Below are 21,593 nucleotides of genomic sequence, written 5' to 3'. Positions count from 1 at the left end.
GGAATGTCGATCCGTGTCCCGACCGTGCCCAAAAAATGAAATATCTAAAAATAAATTACGTTACTTCAAAACGCTACACATCTGGCGCGAAAAAGAAAGAGGAAAATGGAAGAAATTCGTATGTTTAAAGGTTTTATAATTATTCTCTAGCACTTATATATCTAGCTACGCACCACCTCTAGCAACAAATCGACATACACTAACGTCTGTACCATTGCTAGCCTAGATAAACAAATAATAAACTGAATGAACACTTTTGACACTTTTGTAATAAAAGTGCACAGGTGCTATATATGTTTATGTTGTCATTTTTAGAAGGAGTTCACTGGGCAGGTGAAAAGATGTAACGCGAGGCGGCCTGTGCCTATGCTGTCTAGCAACAACAAGTGTCTGTACGGACAGGAGCAGGATTTTTCAGTTAGTTGGGTTAATTTAAGATAGACGTCATGATTGTCCAATAGGAGTTTAGGTAAGGAGCATTTCTATTGGATAATCATGACGTCTATCTTAAGTTTACCCAGCTAACCGAGAAATCCGCTCCGTGGAACACCCCCCCCCCCCCCCCCCCCCCAGTGCTACTCACTATAGGATCAAGGGAACAGGGCCCTGTATTACGAAGGCAGGTGTCTTGCTTAGCTGGATAATTTGTTGGATTTGAGGTATAAGGTAAGAGGTATAGGATAAGGGGCGCGCGCTGATACAACACGTTGCCGCACCCACCACACCAAGAACCGCCTCAGGGATGAGAATCCGAAAGCACCACACTATAGTTTGAGTGGAGTGGAACAGTGTGAAGTTTCTGCTGGTGGCTGGAGTGCCAATCCTGCCACCAACCCGCAAATTCTCTCTGGAAGCTGGAGGACTTGCTTGCAGGACTTCTCTGTTTAAGGTACCCCAGTTCACATGTACTTCATCTTCGTTCACTTATACTTAGCTCAGGCTAACTTAAATCCGACAAGGTATCCGGCTAAGCAAGAAATCCGGCTTTGTGATACAGGCCGCAGGAAACGGCTAAGTGATGTGTTTGAAAACTTTAGAACTGAATGGTGGATAAATTACTTTAAACCTGTCGATCCATTTTAGCGTTTCCATCATGGGACAAAAACTCGTAATATGCTGACAGAGATAAAACGTTTTTGGTTTCATCACACACCTGAGATAGCTTCAGTCACATGGGCTGTTGCTAATCCTGAAATATGCTTTGGGGAGCCAAATAACCAAGTTTAAATTTAGTCGAGTCAAATAAGAATGAGCCGAAACCTTACTTGCCACGTGCCCAGCCCTGAATCTTTCTGAATTATGGAAACTGGCCATATATACTGCCAGTATATTCATATATACTGAATTATATACTGCCAGTGGCCTTATCGATTATCGCTTAATGAAAATTGCAATCAAGTGTGTATTAAGCTATTAAACATATTGCTGAAGCGTACATTCATTCATTTGAGCTGTGTTTTAAATATGTTTATTAATTGCTGCTTTAATGACATTGTTTTTGTATGTATTAAATATTCTTTATGGGACCGTTCTCTGCTAGGGGACTAGAGGGCGCAATTTACCAACCTAACGCGTTCCACAGGCCAGTGACCCAACATTCCGTGTTACAGAAATGGAAGTGCCGTCAAAGCCTTGCCGCAAGGTTCTCTAACGTTTTGCAGTTTCTGCTCTTACCGTCATGAATGTATTCTCGAGATACTGACAGTTGTTTTACCCACGAACAAAAATGAGATTTGAAAATGACCGCAGCAGTTAGAGTGGCTTTCGAGAAATGTGTCAGCACCCTTAACGTTAATGAAAGGTACCGGTGAGAGTGAGTTGAACTATCACTTTGAGAAAATGAAAATGTCGAGAGTTGTTCCTACTTACGTCGAACTGGTGAAATTTTACGTGAAGTGATTAAGAAATAAAAAGACCCCTTACCGGGTTGCTTGCATGATACTAGTTAAAAGAAGTTGTGCAATTTTGAGCAAGAATGAAAGCTGATTTTCAGACGAGACAGGTATACTTATGTCGCAGTTGCCTTGTTAGTCATAACGTTTTAATGCCTAAATTAATAATGTTCTGGTGACTTTTTTTTAACGTAGCCGTTATTTTCAATAGGCCTACCATGTAACATTTTATTTATTGAGACTTGTGTATTTTGTTTTATGTCTGTGTTTCCTGACAATCTTCGAATATAACCGCCTACTTAATACTTAAGACAGGCTTACTGTAAGCCAGACTTAATTAAATACTATTTTTGGTCGCCGACTATTTTTTTTCTATTTTATGTATATGATTACGTATATCATGCCGTTTATTAATTTCTTCCAGAAAACATTTTTTTTAAATATGATTTAATGTCGGCTTTTTAGGGTAAAAATTACAACTTATCGGCTTGGGTATTACATTTCCTTAGAAGAGTTATTGAATTATTGATCCAATAAAATAAACTCAACGCTGCAGCCATAGAACAGGCTGTTTATAACCACAAAACAGAAAATGTGTCAGTTATTAAAGTGACATACTTATTTCTCGACCGTTTTCTTGGGTGACTGCATATAATTACAATATAAGCAATATTTAATTACTATATATAATAAATTTTCTCAGTTGGCAATGTTAATTTATCAGTATGTATAAATTTGATTATAACTTAGTTACCACGTATTTTGATGAAGACGCATAGTGTAACCACACCCTGCATAAATACGCTATATAATAAATGTTCTTTATTAATACTTTATAATAGGTTTATGTAGGACGTAAATAATCGCTGGTTGCGTTTGCTTTTAGCCTTATTCACAATTAAATCGTTCTGTATAATGGGACCGATATACAGTCTTTTTAAAGATTCGTTTTCATTTTGTTTTGGATTTTTGTCTCACAATATCTAATTAGATTAATTTGCACTGTAGTCTGAAAATGTGGCGTTTAGCTGGAAATTATTCGAAATAAAATAAAAGTATTTTAGAACTGTTTCCCCGCTGGTAACATTTTGTTTATCTATAAAACTTGTTTTTCTTATTTTTTTTAGCATATTTGATGGGTTCACTGAACTTTAATTAACTGCATATCACCGAATTGCCTTCATAAGCACATATATTTTTATATACTTTAAAAGCCTAAGAGTATCGCCCTACTTTTTAAAAACTCTTCAACATTTCAGCTGTCTGTGAAAATAAACTTTATTATTTAATATTTAATTAAGTAATGTTTGATATTATCAGCTACAGTACAATCACAGGTTTGCATCACATACAATTTGAATGCTTGAATATCTGATTATAATCTACAGAAATAATAAATATTATGATAACGACGATACATACTCTACATTACTATACGTCTGATATTTTGTTTCAATTAAAATATTACTCACAATAATAATAAATAAACCGTTTATTTCGTTCACGATTTCACTGGTTTCTCAATTGACAAAATTGTTACTTAAGAATCATCGCGTGTCAGCTTCAAAGACAAAACAGTTCGAGTCAATTCATTCTGACTTTATTGCCAGGTTTCCATCTGAAAGTCAGTTTGTTCGCTAAACGGTATATCCGAAACATGTACATGCGTAATTAAATTAATCCGTGATTTAACACTTAAAAGAATCCCAATCTAAAATCTTTAAATATAAATTCAAAGTGCGACTCTGATAGACTTTAAGATACAAGTCCAACTCGTGGATAAATAGAACTCCAACAGCAATATACAATTTCATTTTGTTCTCAACAGAAGAAGAAAGTAAAACGTAGACTACTCCCATATATTTTCAGATATTTAAATCAATTCACACTGAAATACTGTACAAAATTAGTCTCCCAGGCAAACCTATAGGCTATTAAACATATTGATGTTTAATAATAATAATAGTAATAATATCTTCCAGTTATTAAATCTCCAGCAACATCGTGCATTACGCCAGAATGATCTGATAATAAATACGACATGTCTTAGGGTGGTTCTGTTGAAAGAAAACGCCCTCCAGTTGATATGATATCTGCCTCGATAAAAAGCAAAACACGTAGCACATATATTCTACAAATTAGGCCTAAGCGGCAATATCAAGACTTTACAGAAACCGAAACAATTACCTCATTTAAAATTCAGTTTAATTCGCCACAGGCAAACTCCGATAATGTTACCCTAAAGCGGAGCTGGAGAATAAAGTGCCAGAGTTTGGTTTTCAAAGGTAGACACCAAATGGAAAATGTGAAAATAATCGAACTGCCGAGAAACACGCTAATTAATCATAAATACAGTGTTTTACTATCTGTTTTGACGTACTGGACATGACCGTTTAAAACGTTCATCTCACACACGCCTACAATTCCCGGAACTGGACTTTTAAAAGTAAACTAAATTGCAAAGAACCAGCAGATTAAGAACACTAGTGATTATTGTTACAACCAGAAGTTTCCAGAAGTCTCCTTTAACGCCAGTATCATATTCATTATTGACATTTTTTGGGACGTAAGTGTTGACAGGTTTGCATAGGCCTATATATAGGAAGTTGGCCCAAGTTGACGATATTCTTGGTTTTCGAACCATATGAAAACCAGAGGTTTAATTCTGAAAACACATCATCGTAATTTCACATTTTGCAGTGAATTAAAGCATTCAAAAGAATGGACGTTTTCCAGCCGTTTTGATCAGTTCAAAAACTGCCCCACAAAATTGTGTAATTTCGCCAAGTATGTTGCACGTAAATATAATTACTTTACGAAACACACGTACACGTTTGCTTTTACAAGTTTATAGTCTTTCACTTCTCATTCTATAGAATTACTTGGGCAGCTCAGTCCGCTGTTTTGAACAGACTCTGCAGGATGCATCATGTCAGGCGAATGACACGAAGGGCTCGCGGGGACACTGTGTTCGCTGTCGGTGTCGCTGCCCTTTTTCCCTCCGCTGCCACCAGAACCCGATTCCGCAGAGCCTCCAGCGGTGTGAGTTTTAACGTGTTTACTGAGGTGGTCGCTGCGCATAAAGCGCTTATTACACACCGGACAAGCAAACCTTTTTTCGCCGGTGTGAGTGCGCAGGTGTCGCTGCAGCTCGTCGGACCTGGTGAATCTTTTCCCACAGAACAACCAGTTGCACACGAATGGTCTCTCTCCAGTGTGCCACCGCAAATGCGCCTTTAAGTGTGATGTTTTTCCGTAAACTTTCCCACACCCTGGAATGTGACAGCTGTGCAGCCCTTTCCTCCGCAGGCTCGCTCCCGCCGGTCCGAGTCTCTCCGCTTCCTGGCAGTTGGGACAGTCGCAGGTAGCTCTACCCGAGTATCGCCGCGCGGAGGACCGGGGAGATCCTGCAAGGGGAGCGCTGGGACCCGCGGTCAGCATGGCACCTCCAGCTCCCGTTAAAGGAGATGGACTGGGGTCCGGGTAAGAAGCGGGCAACACCGGCTTGAATCCATCCATCAGGTGCTGACTTGTGGTCAACAAATGGGGCGAAGCGCTAGTACTAAAGGCAGAATGACTCAACCCGGAATAGTCAGAGCTGTAGCCTCCCAACGGGGAATGCAACGACGTCTGAAGTCCTCCAGAGTGCAAAGACGTCTGTAGCGCAGCTCCGTTGGGATTCTGAACGTCAATCCACCCGGCACCCATGTCCCACCACGCCGAGGCGCCGCTGGTGCCGACATCCCCGGCAGGAATGCCTGGATGTGGCGACTTAAACCACGATTCGTACGGATGCGCGACGCTCATCCTTGGATAGATACCCTGCAGACTGTCGACAGATGTGTGCACCTTCGAGATAAACACCGGCTGGTGACTCGGTTCTTGAGAGGTGTTTGACACAGACGCTGGAAAAACGGAATATTCGTTCCCAAAGGGAGAATTTGAAGAGTTACTGGAGGTCAGCGAAAATGCACTGGATCCAGTCGAGCTGTTCCCACTGAACGAGTCTCCCAGCCCGGCTCCGTTCCTGGAAGTCCCAGACACGCCAAAAGTTGAGAGGCTGGATCCAAGATTACAGCTGCTGGACGCTGCTCTTTTCCACGGATGGAAACCTTTCCCAAAAGACGCGGAACTGTCCGAAATCGAAGTAGGCGAAGGGCTTGGGCTCCCAATCTTGTTACAGGTAGCAGCTAACATGGCTAAAGGGGTCGATCCCAACCTTGGCTCTTCCTAGACGGAAGTAAAACGAAACAGAAGAACTGAATAGACAGATAAGTAGGCTTTATTTATAAGCGTTTTAATGGTTACGGTTAAACAACAATGTCATACAGATGCCAGTGTCTAAGTGTAACTAAGCGCAGATTTATGTGAGTCGTCGTGCTTCGTCGTTGTTTCGTAAGTAAATGCAGTCTCGCTTTGCAACAGTCATATAGGTAACATACCTGTAGATCGAGATGAGCAGGAAATCACGAACATAAAAACAAGACGAATACTTAAAATCCTAAAAAAAGATTAAGCATATCGACGGACTAGGGTAGACTGGAAGGGGAAAAAATCACTCCAGTTCCTTCACCTTAAAAGTTGCAAACTTAGACTCGTTCTATTTGACCAACTTGCTTAAACATTATCAACAAACTGACTTCCCTGCTCTGGGTGAAGGCATTTTAATCCCCTCCGTGCGAACAATAAAAGAACTAATTAAACTAGCAAGAAAAGCCTTAGACTCACCCCTAGAAGTGAAGTTGCCATCACAAAAGTGCCCTCTTTTGAAGATCTTTTTATATTTATAAATGGGAGCACTCTTTTTTTAGAGGTCTGCTATACAATGATCTGTTCCGCCCATTCCGCCACAATTGTAGGTCCTCTTCAGCTTTGAAGTACCGCTGGGACACGGGCGACCAATCAGAATGTCAGCATCTCTACTATATGACACATTCTAGCGTGAGGTCATCAATAGACCGCTTCAGACAAGCTTCCCTCCCCCTCCGCTGCTCCCTTCCTCAGAGAAATGGGAGAAGGTGAATTTAGAACATTTTAAGCGAAAAACAACAACAAAGTTTATAATGATGATACGCCTTGCTCTTTATTTAGATGATTATCAGGACTGGCGCTAGAATCAGTCTTTTAAAAAACTATACACCCAATCCCCATAGCCATGCAAAATTTAAGTTGATGTAATAAAAAACTATAAAGTCTTATTTAACTTAGCAAAATGTCATTGTTTTATTTCAGTTTTATTGACACATAAATATGTCATTAATTTTATCGGCAGACCAGACCGTTTCACTTATTTAATTAATCAAAATGCATGTCATCGGTTAACTGGGAAGCGTGGCCTGGTTTGTTATTGATGGGTCATAGTGCACTAGTTTCGATGCTTCCCCTAAGGTACTGTCGACTCAAATATTGCGAAAATTTTTCCTCTACAATATGCTTTTTCTCCCATCTTAAACATTAAATGGCTACGTTTTTCTTTAAAGAGTTCATAAAACAACAATTAGACGGCACACAATGGAGTGTATTGTTCTAAGAACTAAGCTCATATTAGCCTGCGTTAAGCGCATTTTACAGTAATTTAATTCAATTACGTTCCTTGTGGCTTTCATTAAAACGACAGAGCATATTCCAGTCTTCCTTATTTCTTACAATATAAATGGTTTCAGAAGAAGAAATCAAGTTAATTATTGTCACAGATTTATTTAGTTTAAAAAGCTGTGCACGTGAAAGTCTGCCAAACTATATGCAACACACACATTTTCAGTATGAAGATACTTCTCTTTATTAAAGATACTCTTCGTCGCTTGCGCTGAGCGTTAGGACAGTGACTGACTCGCTCGCTGTCAGTATGATTTGAGTTTTCCCCCTGGCTTGCGTTTCGGTAAATGAATGTAGTGTTTATTCGCGCGCGCCGTTGGGAATGTTGAGAAGGCGTGACCGTCCGCCCTGTAGGAGGAGGGGGTGGGGACGAGGAGGAAGAGGTTCTTAACAGATAAAAAGAAATTAACTTCTTTGCTTGTGTCCCTCTAGTTTATTTTCATTCACAGCAAACGTAAATGTTTGTTTAATGTGGCGTATAAGCTGCTGAAAAATTGGACCCCTATGTTCATGACGGCATTTTCTTGCGAGGGCTTGATTTTAAGATGTCCGTTAAGTCACTTATGATTGCGTCTAATATTGTCTGTTTATTGAAGTAAAATATCTATTGAGTGACACACCGCCCACGTGTCACTCAGTCCTTACGGATTTTCAGTGATAATTCTGACAGTTTAATTTCTTGCATGCCTTCTGAAATAAGCTTGTCTCAATAACACAATGCGAAGTTTAAAAGCATTCGATAAGTCCAAAAGTTTAGAGCAATCTTTATTATGCTTTGCCAAAGAGCATACCGATATTGTAAAATCTGATTATTCGATCTGTTTTCAGTGATGCCAACATGCTTGTAATCTGCGGTTTGTGTGTGTGTAAAAGTTCTGTATGTATCTGTAAGATGGAGCATCTGTTCCTTCAACAGACTGCATTAGCATGCAGTGTGTGCTGACAACATGCATTTCATTTGAATTTCAAATTTAATAAAACGTGGAGGTTTTAATCAGGCGCCGTTTTATTTGTTTGATATTAACATGCTTATTGACCGGGCCTGTTGACCAGCTCGATCATTACAGGACAGCGGAGGGGACAAAAGTTAATTAAAACGCCTCCGAATTCCGCACCACGTCACCTGCTACATACGTGTCTCCTGCTTTATTATGCGCAATGATGGATGAGCAACCAGATTAATTTCACTGTTTTTGCGTCTTGGACAACTGTTTTTCTTCTTTCCTTTAATTGTAATTTACACCGAAGTATTAAGTACGGAAACCATATGAGCTCGCACATAGAGGACCAAGTAAGACCAACGTCATCCTATATTAGAGACGGAGATACACAATTTAAAGCCAAGTGTTGTACAGTAAAATACGCTTTTCTTACATATTATAAATCGTAACCTATCTTCCGGAAAGGTTCGGAACTGTGTTGCCTATTTTAATTGTTTACTTTTCCTGATCTACAAACTAATTTATAATTGTGATGTTTGTGTGTAGGCCAGTGTAACTGAAAGTGTGTAAACAGCTACACAATAATAACAACCGGTATTAGTTTTTCTCCTAATGTGGAAATCGTAATATCATTTATTGTTAAAGCAAAAATATGGTTTAAAAATTTTTCACAAGACAGTAAATTGTACAATTTTTAGTTAAATCTGCAGCACGCTGTCATCTTTTACAATGACCGCCTTTCTAGCGTTAGGCGAATTAAATTAAATTTAATACATAAACAAAATGCGAATTATAAGCACAAAGATACATATTAGGCCTACGTTTAAGTAATAACGTACCACTGAAAATGCAGCCAAAGATAAAGGTAAGTAATTAAAAAAGGCAGATATACACATGCAGAAGTTATATATCTTGAACGTGTTGAACGTGTTTTTATTATATAAATGTAGCAATTCTTTACAATTTTTAACAGATTAATTTTAAACTATTTTGCAGTAATAGTATGCAACTATTCTGCAGTAATGTCAATGATGATACATACCGTCTTTCCCAGGATTTCGGATGGGGCTCCGCCGTGTCAAGCCATAACGCAAGGCGATGCATCGATTGAACAGCATCTCCTCCACAAGGTTACGTCTGCAATAGCGGCTCCTGGAAGGTGAGCGTTAGTTAGTCGCGGAGTTCAGTTTAATTACCAATAAGCTCGGAGCGGCTCTGCCACTGCTCGTGTAACATAAACGTGTTACTGTATTTCTACAAGAGAGCGTTTGGGCAGCATTAAGTGGGCACGGGGTCGGTGGATTTGTTTTGGAGTTAATAAGGATTTAATTGTATGATCGCTCTCCTATGAAATTAAGGCAATAAAGTAACATGTAGAAGGATTAATTCACGTTTTAAAAATCGGCGAATAATTGAATAAACACATAAATGGCTATGTTACACTTGTTTGTAATGTCGCTGGTGTATTAATTCGTTTTATTATTCAGAACAACTTTTATAAAATCAACATATGGATCACAAAACGGCGTTTTTCCATCGTTTCTTTTTTTTCCTAACACGGATTCGACCTCAACAATCATTCAATCAAAATTCGAAGCTCGAATTTTTTGCCAGTTCAAAGGGCGGCGCAAAGGTTTCTTTTATCCATCTGACCTAACTGTAAGCCCAGCACAAGCCAAAACAGAACAGATGTCCCTATTTAAAGCATTCTTTTCCCACATGTACGGTGTATATTGCCGTCATGAAATCCATCTTAAAACCTGTTCCATTCGCCGCTATAATGACCGCGTTAGCATGGACCAGTGGACACGAACAAAACGTGTTTAATATCGCGTGCTTTCCAACGATTCTGGACAGAGAAAAGAAAAGCAACTGGGCTCTAACACCGGAAAATGGCGAGATTTTTTCAGTATGGTAATTCACAAAGCAACTCAATAATCTGAGGGACACGTATACTGCCCTCTGCAACGTAAACTGCTGCAATTACCTGCCACCGCAATTAGCGATCATGGAGAAATTAGATCGTGCAGTGTAGCATAAGGTAATGCGAATAATTTTGTAAGGAGAATGAAAAGCAAGACCTCTCTTTTTCTCCCCACGGATAAACAACACTTCTTTTGAGCATGGGGGAAAGTTTAGGTTAATTATCGGAACTGAAGCCCAAGGTGTCCGTAATCGCTGAAAGGAAAAACAAGCGACAGGGATTTGATTTTGAGCTGTTTTGCTTTCTAGTGATTATCTTGAATAACTACACATTTGTGATAAAACTTTATTTAGGCGCCTGAAGTCCTTACCACAGTGCACAGTCAAATACAGACTATAAAATAATCTCCCTGATTTTATCCGCGCACACACACACACACACACACAGACATATACGTCACGCTAACGCTGTTATATTGTTTAATGTCTTAGTATCACAACAGCAAGCTAGCTACCTATTATAGACACGAATGCACGCCGTTATAGATATACAGAAGGAATGCCATATTGGAAACCACTAGTTTTCCTACATTCGTAATGCAATATTAAATGTCATCCATCCACCAATGAATTGGTTGGATGTGCATTGCAACTCATCTTGAATAATTACCGTGTAACAGAGCGATTTCCGCTCCTGTTTAAGCCGTTTATACTGCAGCCTGTATCTTTATCGCTATTACTGCAATTTATGAGTCAGAATCCCGTTATTAACATAATTATCGGAGCCAGCTTCATTATGACAAAATGTTTTAAATGAAGTATCACAGTCGTTATGTAGCCTATTTTGTTTTAAGTTTTATAAGCTATTGTTTTTTTATACATTATTAAACTTGTTTGTCTATTCATGCCCATTAATTGTCTTCCATATGTTCATCTGTATTGATTTTCGCGAATGGAAGTGTAATAATTCACGCAGAACAGAAAATAATGCTTTAAAATCAAAATGGTATGTGTCTGTTAACGGGAACAGACGTTTTACGTGCTGAAGCACGACTTTATATTTGAAAGACCGTTTATGATTTTACCGAGTTGGATATAAATCACAGGTTAAGGTTGTGAACGTTGCCATTCATTTTTTTTCTGCTTTACAGCCTTTCATCGCCTCTGTTCACAGGCCAATGGAGGTCATGTCGTCACCCTTATAAATTACGGTGAGTATTGACTAAACGCTAATTTTGTATCAAAAAACTGCTTGGCCAATCGGTGTAATTCAATTAAACTATAGCCTTAGGCTTTAGTTTTGTTTCTTCTACAAAACGAATATTGTCCAAATAAATTTATCGAAGTTACCGTAAAACGTTTATGCAGGCAATTACTATTGCTAATAATTCTTGAATGATACTAATTTTGTTGCGGAATAGTTCAAAACATGTCCGTTCTGTCAGACTGAATAACTCTAGAAGTGAAGCAAGGGAAGAAGATCCTTTTCTCTTTACATGTCGGCTTACTTTGCGTTTATTTCTTAACCCGCATTTACAAGACGCTTTAAACGGCCGTCATTTCCTTGAGACCATTACTAGGTAACAGATGTCACGTACCGCCCAGGGGCAGCGGCTTTCTGGTCACCCTGCACATAGTAATTGTCCTGTAGTATTTTCTCGCTGTTAATTCCCCGCAAGGATGCCGAGTGACACTCGGGAGGGAATGAAATTAAACACCCAGGAAGGGCGCTGAAGTAGCGCGCAGAGACAGCGCTCAGCGTATCACATGACCCTGGGTGGCTGGGTGCCGTTTCTCTGTATACACCTGTCTCCGGGTAACTCAAGGTTTTAAAGTATATGGGCTCCACGCGAACTGTTGCCATTGTTTTATATGTTAGGTTTTTTTTTTTTTTTTTTTTTTAAATTGCAGGTGGTCCAATGTTATTTACATTGGCATATGTCTTGTTTATTGAAACGTTATAGCAAATGCGAGGAATTTATACGTCTCAGGTGTGAAAGTTACAAATCACCGTGTCTCAATCCAGCCACCAAGGTACCTGTCCAGCATAACGCTGTACAGACTGAGGCTGCACTGTTCTGTAAAAACAAAATGTATCACATTGCTCTTTATGTCTAGGAAGGACTATGTAATTATCGGTGTTTCCTGACACTTGGGACATGTGCGTGTTGTGTGTTACAGTGTCACTGTTTTATATGAATTGTTTATGTATTACTCTGCCCCACACCTTGTTCTAATAACTGTGGTACTTGTGTATGCAGCAGCATTGTTCTATTACAAATATGAATAAATTCTGATTGACTGGAGAATGATCCTTAATTGTCGTCTATCTGTTAAGCAGTAGCTGTAGTGATGCCCTTCTGTACCGAAGGTGTTTAGCTTATATCGTTTCTGAAATTTACGAGGCCCACATTCTTTTCACGTTGGCTCCTGAAGGCCAGGATGCAGTTTCCGCTTGCGTACGTGTTCAGAAAGGCCTGACTTCCCTGGGTTTGGCTGGTGACGCTTTTAATTTCGGAAACCTTCTGGACGGCTGAAGGTTGCAGGGTGAGTATCGTTCGCGCGCCGTGGTAGCGAGTGCGAGTAAATTCTTGACAGTGTGTATGTTTCACAACCAGATGGAGCTGGCGGCAGCAACAGGCGAAAACAAACACAGTACTGGCATCACTGGGAAGCCGAGCTTAACCCTTTCATTACAAAATTCCAAACACTTATGTGGGCGTCCTTCCAGCCTAGTTAAATGGTGTGTGTGTGTGTGTGTGTGTGGTCGGGGGTCAGAGGAAGACAGCTGATGTGTCTGGTGTAATGACCAAGCTGCCTGTCATAGCAGATTTCTGCCAGGAGACATGGGGGGGAGGGAGAGAATAATGAGGTCAGGGCTGAATTCCCCCCGTCCCTCTTTCTGATGACGCTGTAGACGCGGCGGCCGTATGTAGCCCCTGAATCCGACCGTGCCGTTGTTTAGGTGCCAGTCAGCTGTGAAGTCAGTTGAGTCGGTCAGTGATCCCCACCTTCCTTTCTGACATCTCCACGTGCTGGGCCAGTTTCCTCATATGAAAAGCACTTGTAAATATTGATTTTAAAGTTTATGGCACTCCTGATATGTGCAGTAACACGACTGCTCTTGGTATCGGCGGGGCAGGACAGCTTCGGGGCCGCAGGAGAGGATTCTGCCGCAATCACAGGTGTCACACACACTCGAGTGCCTCGTGTTTCAGCGTCTGCTGTACGGTGCTGCCGAAACTCCTGTTTGTTTAGCGGTAGCTTTAGCTGGCCTAACGGGGCGTGTTTCATAGGTGTTAAAAAACCACAGACGCCGCTTACCGCCTTGACTGTCCTGTCAGTGCCGAGTATGTGTGACGCAAAGAGCAATGGGGGTGCGTGGCGGGGGTGGGGGGGGGGCAAACGCTGTCGGAGCGCTCGGCTGTTTACATTTCCGTTGCCGCCCGCTTAGATAAGCCAGGCACAGGTGCTGTGCGCGACCCGCATTGAGCAGGAGCGCCGGGCCGTAAAGAACGACGTAAATGTGGCGGCTGAAACTGCCAACTAAGTCTCCTTTCACCGGCCAAACACCGGGCTACCGCCGTGGCGTGACTAGCCAGCTGCCACCAGAATGATCTGGCACCAACGGAGTCCTTCAGGACCATTGGCAGGAAAATCATTGGAAGCTGCAAATGACTCTCCCTTTCTAATACTCGTGGAGACCTTGATCTGCATTTTGACCATTACTGTACTCAAACTTGAATAGCTGGGCCCTGTCACTGTGTTTCTACCCAACTGAAAGTCAAAACTTAGTCACCATATGACCTGATCACAATTCCCTTGCTAAATCAGAACGTGTCAATCTCCTGTCTCCAGCTACTTATGGCAATTAGAAATAGTTATGAATTACTCTTTAATACTTGAGAAAACAATTACAGAGCTCTTGGTAGTTTAGTGAAACAGCTTTTAAACTGCTTCACCCCCCTGCAAGGCAATGAAAAAAATGCCCGGTACCATACGAAACCGCAGTCGACACGGTGATTCATTCCACAGAAACGGGCCTGTAAGTCACTCTTTGCTGCTGTTGATTTTTCCCGGGACGCATCGGGCTCCTGGACACGAGCGGAGCCACGTTCCGTCTGCTCAGTGATCAGAGAAGCCCCCCCCCTGGCCTGGCAAGAGAACGGAGAAAGTTAATTCTCAAAGCAAACATCTCCCTTTGCCTCTCTTTCACACCCCCTCCCCCGCCCAGGCATTGCATCCGTTTTTTATTGATGCTCCCTCAGAACAAAGATATGCCCTCTGTCAGCAAAGCTGGCAGCCTCAGAGACAAACAAGTCAAGCCAACGCACAATGTGAAGTACTCGGCACTAGCCCTGCCGCCCCAACTTCCTATAATTATCCTTTCAGGGCCTGGGGGATAAAGGCGGAAGTTTGTGTCTGTCTCTCAGAACTCAAGTGTGGGCGGGGAGAGCGTGACGGAGGCGCGTGAGCGATGGCGCCTGCTCTGGCTCATCAGGCGGCCTGCACGTGGGCACAGGGGAGTCTCTCCCTCCTGCCTCTGCTCTCTGAGCCTGTCTCTCCCTCCTGCCTTCGCTCCCGGAGCCTGTCTCTCCCTCCTGCCTTCGCTCCCGGAGCCTGTCTCTCCCTCCTGCCTCCGCTCCCGGAGCCTGTCGCTCCCTCCTGCCTCTGCTCCCTGAGCCTGTCGCTCCCTCCTGCCTCCGCTCCCGGAGACTGTCGCTCCCTCCTGCCTCTGCTCCCGGAGCCTGTCTCTCCCTCCTGCCTTCGCTCCCTGAGCCTGTCGCTCCCTCCTGCCTCTGCTCCCGGAGCCTGTCTCTCCCTCCTGCCTTCGCTCCCTGAGCCTGTCGCTCCCTCCTGCCTCTGCTCCCGGAGCCTGTCTCTCCCTCCTGCCTTCGCTCCCTGAGCCTGTCGCTCCCTCCTGCCTCTGCTCCCGGAGCCTGTCGCTCCCTCCTGCCTCTGCTCCCGGAGCCTGTCGCTCCCTCCTGCCTCTGCTCCCGGAGCCTGTCGCTCCCTCCTGCCTTCGCTCCCGGAGCCTGTCGCTCCCTCCTGCCTCTGCTCCCGGAGCCTGTCGCTCCCTCCTGCCTTCGCTCCCGGAGCCTGTCGCTCCCTCCTGCCTCTGCTCCCGGAGCCTGTCGCTCCCTCCTGCCTTCGCTCCCGGAGCCTGTCGCTCCCTCCTGCCTCTGCTCCCGGAGCCTGTCGCTCCCTCCTGCCTTCGCTCCCGGAGCCTGTCGCTCCCTCCTGCCTAGAGCAGGGGTGTCAAACTCCAGTCCTGGAGGTCCGGAGCCCCGTGTAACTTAGTTCTTTCCCTGTTCCACCACAAATGATTCGGCTCAAGAGCTGTGTGGTAATTAGCCCAAGGAGTTGCAAGGAGTCGAATCAGGTGTGTTAAATGAGGGGAAACCAAAAAATGTGCAGGGTTCCGGCCCTCCAAGACTGGAGTTTGACACCCCTGATCTAGAGTCTAGAAATTAGTTCTAGAGGGATGGGTTTCTGGTTCTGCCAAATTGAAGGCGTGATGCATGCATACTGTCTACTGTAAAGGATGATCTTCGAGTTCCTGTTTATTTGTGACAACTGCACCACATGATAAAAAAATCTGCGAATGAAAAAATATTTTGTATATATCTCATGCATGTATGCAGGGCATCTCAAAAAGATTTATATTTATACTTTTAAGGGAAATGTCTTTAAAAACCTCTGAATAAAACAACTGGTGTTTATCCTGTTATTTCACCCGCTAATAACCACCACCGATCACTCTGGCATGTCAGAATTTGAGGCATCCTCCTTCATGCGGTGTTAATATGTCATCGCCGGTTTGACAGCGAAGGATCCGGTTCTGTCACTTTTGCGGAGAAGGTCCAGGGGGATTTTCACGCTGCTGAAGGAACAGGAGCATCTCTTCGCAACTCAGACCAAGACACCGGACCACCTCTCCGTCTCGTCTCTCGTCATTGGGTCCCACATCTAAAACACAACAGCTTAATTTGAGCTCAAGCCTCCCTTTCCCAAAAGGATTAGTTTTGTTATAGATTAAGCAGATTAATCTCATCCGATGATTTAGTTCTGATACGCTTCTTCTCTGCTGTGATGATTCCTCCTTAACTGACAGGGAGAGTCGGTGGGCATTCCGGGATACCATGGCAGTATGGTATAGGTCGCTGGGGGTCGTCAGGCCTCGAATTCCGTGACCACGCGACGCGTCCTTCCTCCAGTGCACGCCAGGAAGGGCCTGGGGTAACTGCCCGGCCGAATGCGCTGTGAAAGCGGAGCCGCATCTCTGAAGAGTCTGCATTCCTCAGAGTGTCAGTCTGGGTTCAAAGACAGAGAAAAACATGATTTAAGGGGAGAAGAAGGTGCTGATTCACGGGAGCCGCGTTCATCAAGAGCACACGAGGGTGTAGCTGGCGCCGACGTGGGGGCGGTGGGGGTCACTCCTTCTGTTTGGAATGCAAAGTCGGTAGTCTCATTAATACTTCAAAAATGGGTTAGGGGGTCTTTGGGGTATGACTCCAGGGTCGGGGTGGGGGGGGGGCTCGGGTTGGGCGCGGGAAGACGAGGATTTCTTTCCAGCCTCAGTGCAATTTAATCACCGCACATCCCAGGAAGTATTGACAGTTGTCCTGTGGAGGCTATTAAAGTGGCCGTCCAAGGTTAAATGAAATTGCAGTTTATCAGGGAAGCAGTGAGAGAAGCGGAGGGATCTGCCCTCGGTCGCTGATGCATGCAGGCCGCCATCAACACCAGAGGTTCATTAAGCCATACATCACGGGGGTAATTTAGCATGTCACCGCGCCTGCCGCCTCGCAGCTCGGCACTCTGGGCGTGCGTCACCTGCATCTCTGTCTGCGTGTTTGCGTGTGTGTGCTGTACAGTCCTTCTCCACCGCAGGCGCAAATTTAAATCCGAAATATGCAGTGTGAACAGAGAAATGCGCCCCTTAAACACGTCCCGCGGCGGCTGAGAAGTTCAGGCCGGCGTCTTGGGGGTCAGGACCGCTTTCTCACACCTCCACCCTCTCTCTTTCATGACCATATGCTCATTTTTCTGCATTTATTTTCTGCTATTTACCTTTGCAATAATAAGGCAAATTATTCTATATGTTAATTTCATGCCCTGTAATGTTTCAAGTACAAGGCGGGAGGTGTGACATTCGCACGCACATGCACACGCATGCGTGTGCTCACACGCTCACGTCCAGCCTACCTGATGGAGCTGGGCACTCTTTTCTCCCACCTGTTAACTTAACTGGGATCCAGTGGAGCAGAGGAGATTAGGGGTGCCTTATGCGTCTGCCTGTCTGAAAATGGCTTCCTATGCTTTAACCTTGCTCTGGGCATCCCTAATTGATTTTTGCCCCACCCCCACCCACCCTTTCTGCTTTCCCCACCCAGTGCCTTTAATCACACAGGTTCGTTGATGCCGGACAGTTTCTTTTTCCCCGCGGCAGACCTGCATAATATAAGGCATGCTAATAGGACCCGGCAATCCAGTGCCATTTATTATCAAGGATTTGTTTACTGTCGGATAATTAATGGAGCCTGAGGGACAGAGTGTGAGCTGGACATGAATCACAGCTCGCCGGTCACGCGCTGAGGGGCTCCTGGAGTCTCCCATAATTAAACGGGGCACTGGAGACCAATTGTTTGCAGAATGATTTTGCCCAGGCTAATTGACACTAATTGTTTAATCTGATGACCCCCCCCCCCGACACACACACACACACACACACACACACACACACACACACACACACATGCTCTGACACATTCACACACATACGACACATCACAATGTACTTGTGAATGACAACAAAAGCAAGATGGGGTTGGGGGGGGGGGGCTTGCAATTTTGGAACAGACCCTTTGGACTTTGCCCACTCGTGCTCCATTAGTATACATCGTGGTAGACAGTACTGCCCCTCAGCCATCTGTGACCAGACAGTGACAGAGTGGAGCAAAGGACACTGGGAAACTGACAGGCAAGCTGTTAGTCACCGTAGAAACAAGGCCACAGGTCACATGACGTATTTGTGCTTAAGTGAGGAAGTGAAATCAGACATTCATGCAGAAAATGCTGGATATATATTTATATATCTGTACTGGACAGACTAACCACAAAATCACAATATTATAGCTCAAAATATTATATTACAAACATTACTGAAATCATCCATTTTCTAACCATTTATCCAGGTCAGGTTTCGTGGAATAATTAAACTCATAAAAACAATAATAATCATCTGTTTTCTCTTGCAAAGCTAGGCAACAGTAATGACTTTGGTAATCTGCTGCTCTCCCAGATGCTTCTGACAAGAAATATGAAAATAACTCCTATTGCAAAACCTCAATGAATCTCCTTTCAGCGTCATCCACGCCCCTCTGTCTGCTTCACCTGCGCTTGTTCGTCTCGTCCGGGCTGTCGGCAGGGTCAGCTTCTTTAAGGCTGCTGATTTATAGGTCCCTGGGTGCACCCCATAAATTAACACGGTAATGCCCCCCCCCACCCCACCCCCCTGAGAGAAGAATTTTAACTGATGGGGTGCAACGGTTGGCTTGATTTACCCCAGGATTTGTGTCAAAGTGCACAAATGATGATCAATACACACACGTGCACACACCCGAATATGTATATTCAGATCTCTTTCAGAAATAAACACAGGACAGCAGTTAAAGGTGCAGTGCTTGCTGGGTAGGTTACAGTAGGTTACAAATCAGGCAGAAGTATTTCTACACCTTAACTTGACACAGAACTCGACACGACACGTTACAACACCAAAGGGAAAAAAATGAAATCCTTTATCCATCCATCCATTATCTGAAACTGCTTGTTCTATTCAGAGTCACAGGGCATCTCAGAGGCTAAAGGCACAAGGCAGGGAAAAACCAAGGATTGGGCATCAACCTATCGCAAGGCACTCTCACACACCATTCACTCACACTCACACACCATTCACTCACACACCATTCACTCACACACCATTCACTCACACACCATACTCTCACACACCATTCACTCACACACCATACACTCACACACCATTCACTCACACACCATACACTCACACTCACACACCATTCACTCACACTCACACACCATACTCTCACACACCATTCACTCACACACCATACTCTCACACACCATTCACTCACACACCATACACTCACACACCATACACTCACACTCACACACCATTCACTCACACACCATACACTCACACACCATACACCATTCACACACCATTCACTCACACTCACACACCATTCACTCACACACCATTCACTCACACTCACACACCTCATTTATCAATACCCTTAATGACAATTAAACACATCATTGTTTGAATTAACACCAGCAACACCAGTAATTAATGACTACTGCAGGAGATTAAGTAAATGCTAGTGGCACCTTACTCTGGTGTATCTTCTCTTCCCGTTGTACCCACTTCATCCTCACAATTTTCCTGCTATCTTATGCAACAAAGGCCGGGTCACACAACATGTTGGAAAACCCTGAGTTAAAAATCCTGTTAATTCCCCAGGTTGTTTTGCTGTAATGCATTGCTGTAATGTCATAACCTCATTTGAAATAAATGGGATAATGAAGCAAAATGGACTCCATCACTGATGCCTCGTGACTGATCATTTAAAACGGATTTCTGTTTTGACTTTTAACCTCACACGACAAATCCAGACCGTGTTGCTGGCCATCCTCATACCCAAAGCCTATTTTATTTGCATTGAAAACTACCGTTCCGTCCTCCAGACCCATATGCTATTTTTCAGTTCAATTCAGTTTTATTTGTATAGCACATTTTCATAACATTTCATCAAAGCGCTCACCCCACCCAAAGCCCCCAGTGACAGTGGCAAGGAAAAACTCACTAGAAGGAAGAAACCTTGGGAGGAACCAGACTCAAAGGAGTGGGGGGGGGGGGTCCATCCTCCAGGGGCTAGCAGAGGAAGTCAAGTGGCCATCTTGGAGTAACTTTTTTTTTAAAAATGGATTTTGCCAGAACTGGAATCCAATGGACCTTTCAATTGAAGCCTAAAGACACCTCAAGCATGGGGCCCACAGAGGTCTTGGTTTGCGACAGGAAGGTCGTGGGTTTAAAACCTACATCCACCCACCTGAGAGTAAACCTCTGGCAACATCTGGATGAGCCACCAAATCGAGACAACACATTTCTCCCTGCAAAAGTATCTATATTTTATACCAATGCGAAATGCTGAGTGGCTCCTTAAAAGAAACAGTGTTGCTTCAGAATGCTCTTGATAGACCTATTTATCAAGCCCATAGCTGGACACATCTGTGGGAGAAGCCTTGGAATAATGGATGCATTAGGAATCCATTTAAAAGTCAATATGGATCTGAAAAAAATTGCATTATGAATAACTGCAACTTACTGAAAAATTTCAGTGTGGAAAAAATATCAGCTTTGAATGGCATGATTCTTGCCCCATATTTCACACCATTCTGTTTGATTGATGGAGGGATAATTAAAGATAATATCTTGTGTTAGTATTCCATGTGTATTTCATGCTTGGTGTTGAATTTTCAAGCAAGATAATCAACAGACCGAGTTCCATTGCTTGTTTTGTCGGCAGTTAAAAATAACTATAGCAATGTTTTTTTTTTATGGAAGATTTTGCAATTATTAAGACATAATCCATCAATATATGATTTTGCTGGAAAGAGTTGGTGCAGTTTGAGAGAACATTTAGTGCAGCTGATTCTTGGATAATTCTGTCAATCTTCACGTTGCTGACTGTAGTGCCATTTTTCTGTGCTTTACTCATTGCTGAATCATTACCTTCTTAATAAGGAGAAAAAAAATTTAATGATACTAAAAATTCTCTGAAGAATATCCGTTTGGTGAAGGTAATTCCTCTCATTGTAGGATTGGAAATGCTTCAATAGGACAAACTGAAGACACCAAACCAGGGAAAGCCTCAGGTGCAACCTTATTCAACATTTAGTATTCAGCATATCAGCAAATGTGGTGGACTCATCATTTTAATTGTCACCATAAGCTTCCTCCCACCGTTTCATTCAAAAACCAAACGCAAATGAAAATACACAGCGATGTTAAAGCAGTTAATAAATGATGTCTTTCTTGTTTCATGGGACAAATGCCAAAACAGAAGTGATCACTCCCAGCGCTGACAGTACAGTCAGACGCTACTAGAGTAACATCTCAAACCTGGTGTTTTCTTCAGCGACCGACCAGTGCTGCTTC

The 21,593-nt window shown here is 43.2% G+C and overlaps 1 protein-coding gene and 1 long non-coding RNA gene across 3 annotated transcripts in view; one reads left to right on the top strand and one right to left on the bottom strand.

The window, feature by feature from the left end:
• The first annotated feature begins 595 nt into the window (after positions 1-595).
• The window catches only part of LOC111846977 (uncharacterized), a 54,717-nt gene continuing 33,719 nt past the window's right edge, over positions 596-21,593 (top strand). Inside the window, exons 1-3 of the long non-coding RNA XR_011984948.1 lie at positions 596-889; positions 9,483-9,587; positions 11,503-11,562. This is a non-coding gene — a long non-coding RNA (uncharacterized lncRNA). The remainder of the gene's footprint in view (positions 890-9,482; positions 9,588-11,502; positions 11,563-21,593) is intronic.
• sp8a (sp8 transcription factor a) lies at positions 3,738-6,757 on the bottom strand. Of its 2 annotated transcripts, none has more exons than XM_023817753.2 (2): positions 6,621-6,757; positions 3,738-6,122 (listed from the first exon to the last, which is right to left on the bottom strand). In XM_023817753.2, exons 1-2 carry the CDS (start codon positions 6,639-6,641, stop codon positions 4,758-4,760), a joined length of 1,386 nt encoding a protein of 461 aa, XP_023673521.1. In that variant the 5' UTR covers positions 6,642-6,757; the 3' UTR covers positions 3,738-4,757. The 2 variants fall into 2 exon arrangements, with proteins under 2 accessions (XP_023673521.1, XP_023673522.1); XM_023817754.2 differs by having other exon boundaries at positions 6,335-6,752.

This window comes from Paramormyrops kingsleyae, chromosome 23 (genome assembly GCF_048594095.1).
Source record: "Paramormyrops kingsleyae isolate MSU_618 chromosome 23, PKINGS_0.4, whole genome shotgun sequence".
Taxonomy (NCBI): Eukaryota; Metazoa; Chordata; class Actinopteri; order Osteoglossiformes; family Mormyridae; genus Paramormyrops; species Paramormyrops kingsleyae.
Note: the sequence above shows the minus strand (reverse complement) of the source record. Positions and strands in the feature narration are given on the sequence as shown.

Bases quoted from the DNA above. Each gene is read 5' to 3' on its own strand.
- sp8a (XM_023817753.2), bottom strand. From the start codon at position 6,641: ATGGCAACTTCACTTCTAGGG. The intron at 6,123-6,620 runs GTGAGTCTAAGG...ACTTCCGTCTAG, and splicing joins TGGCAACTTCACTTCTAGGG to GAAGAGCCAAGGTTGGGATC.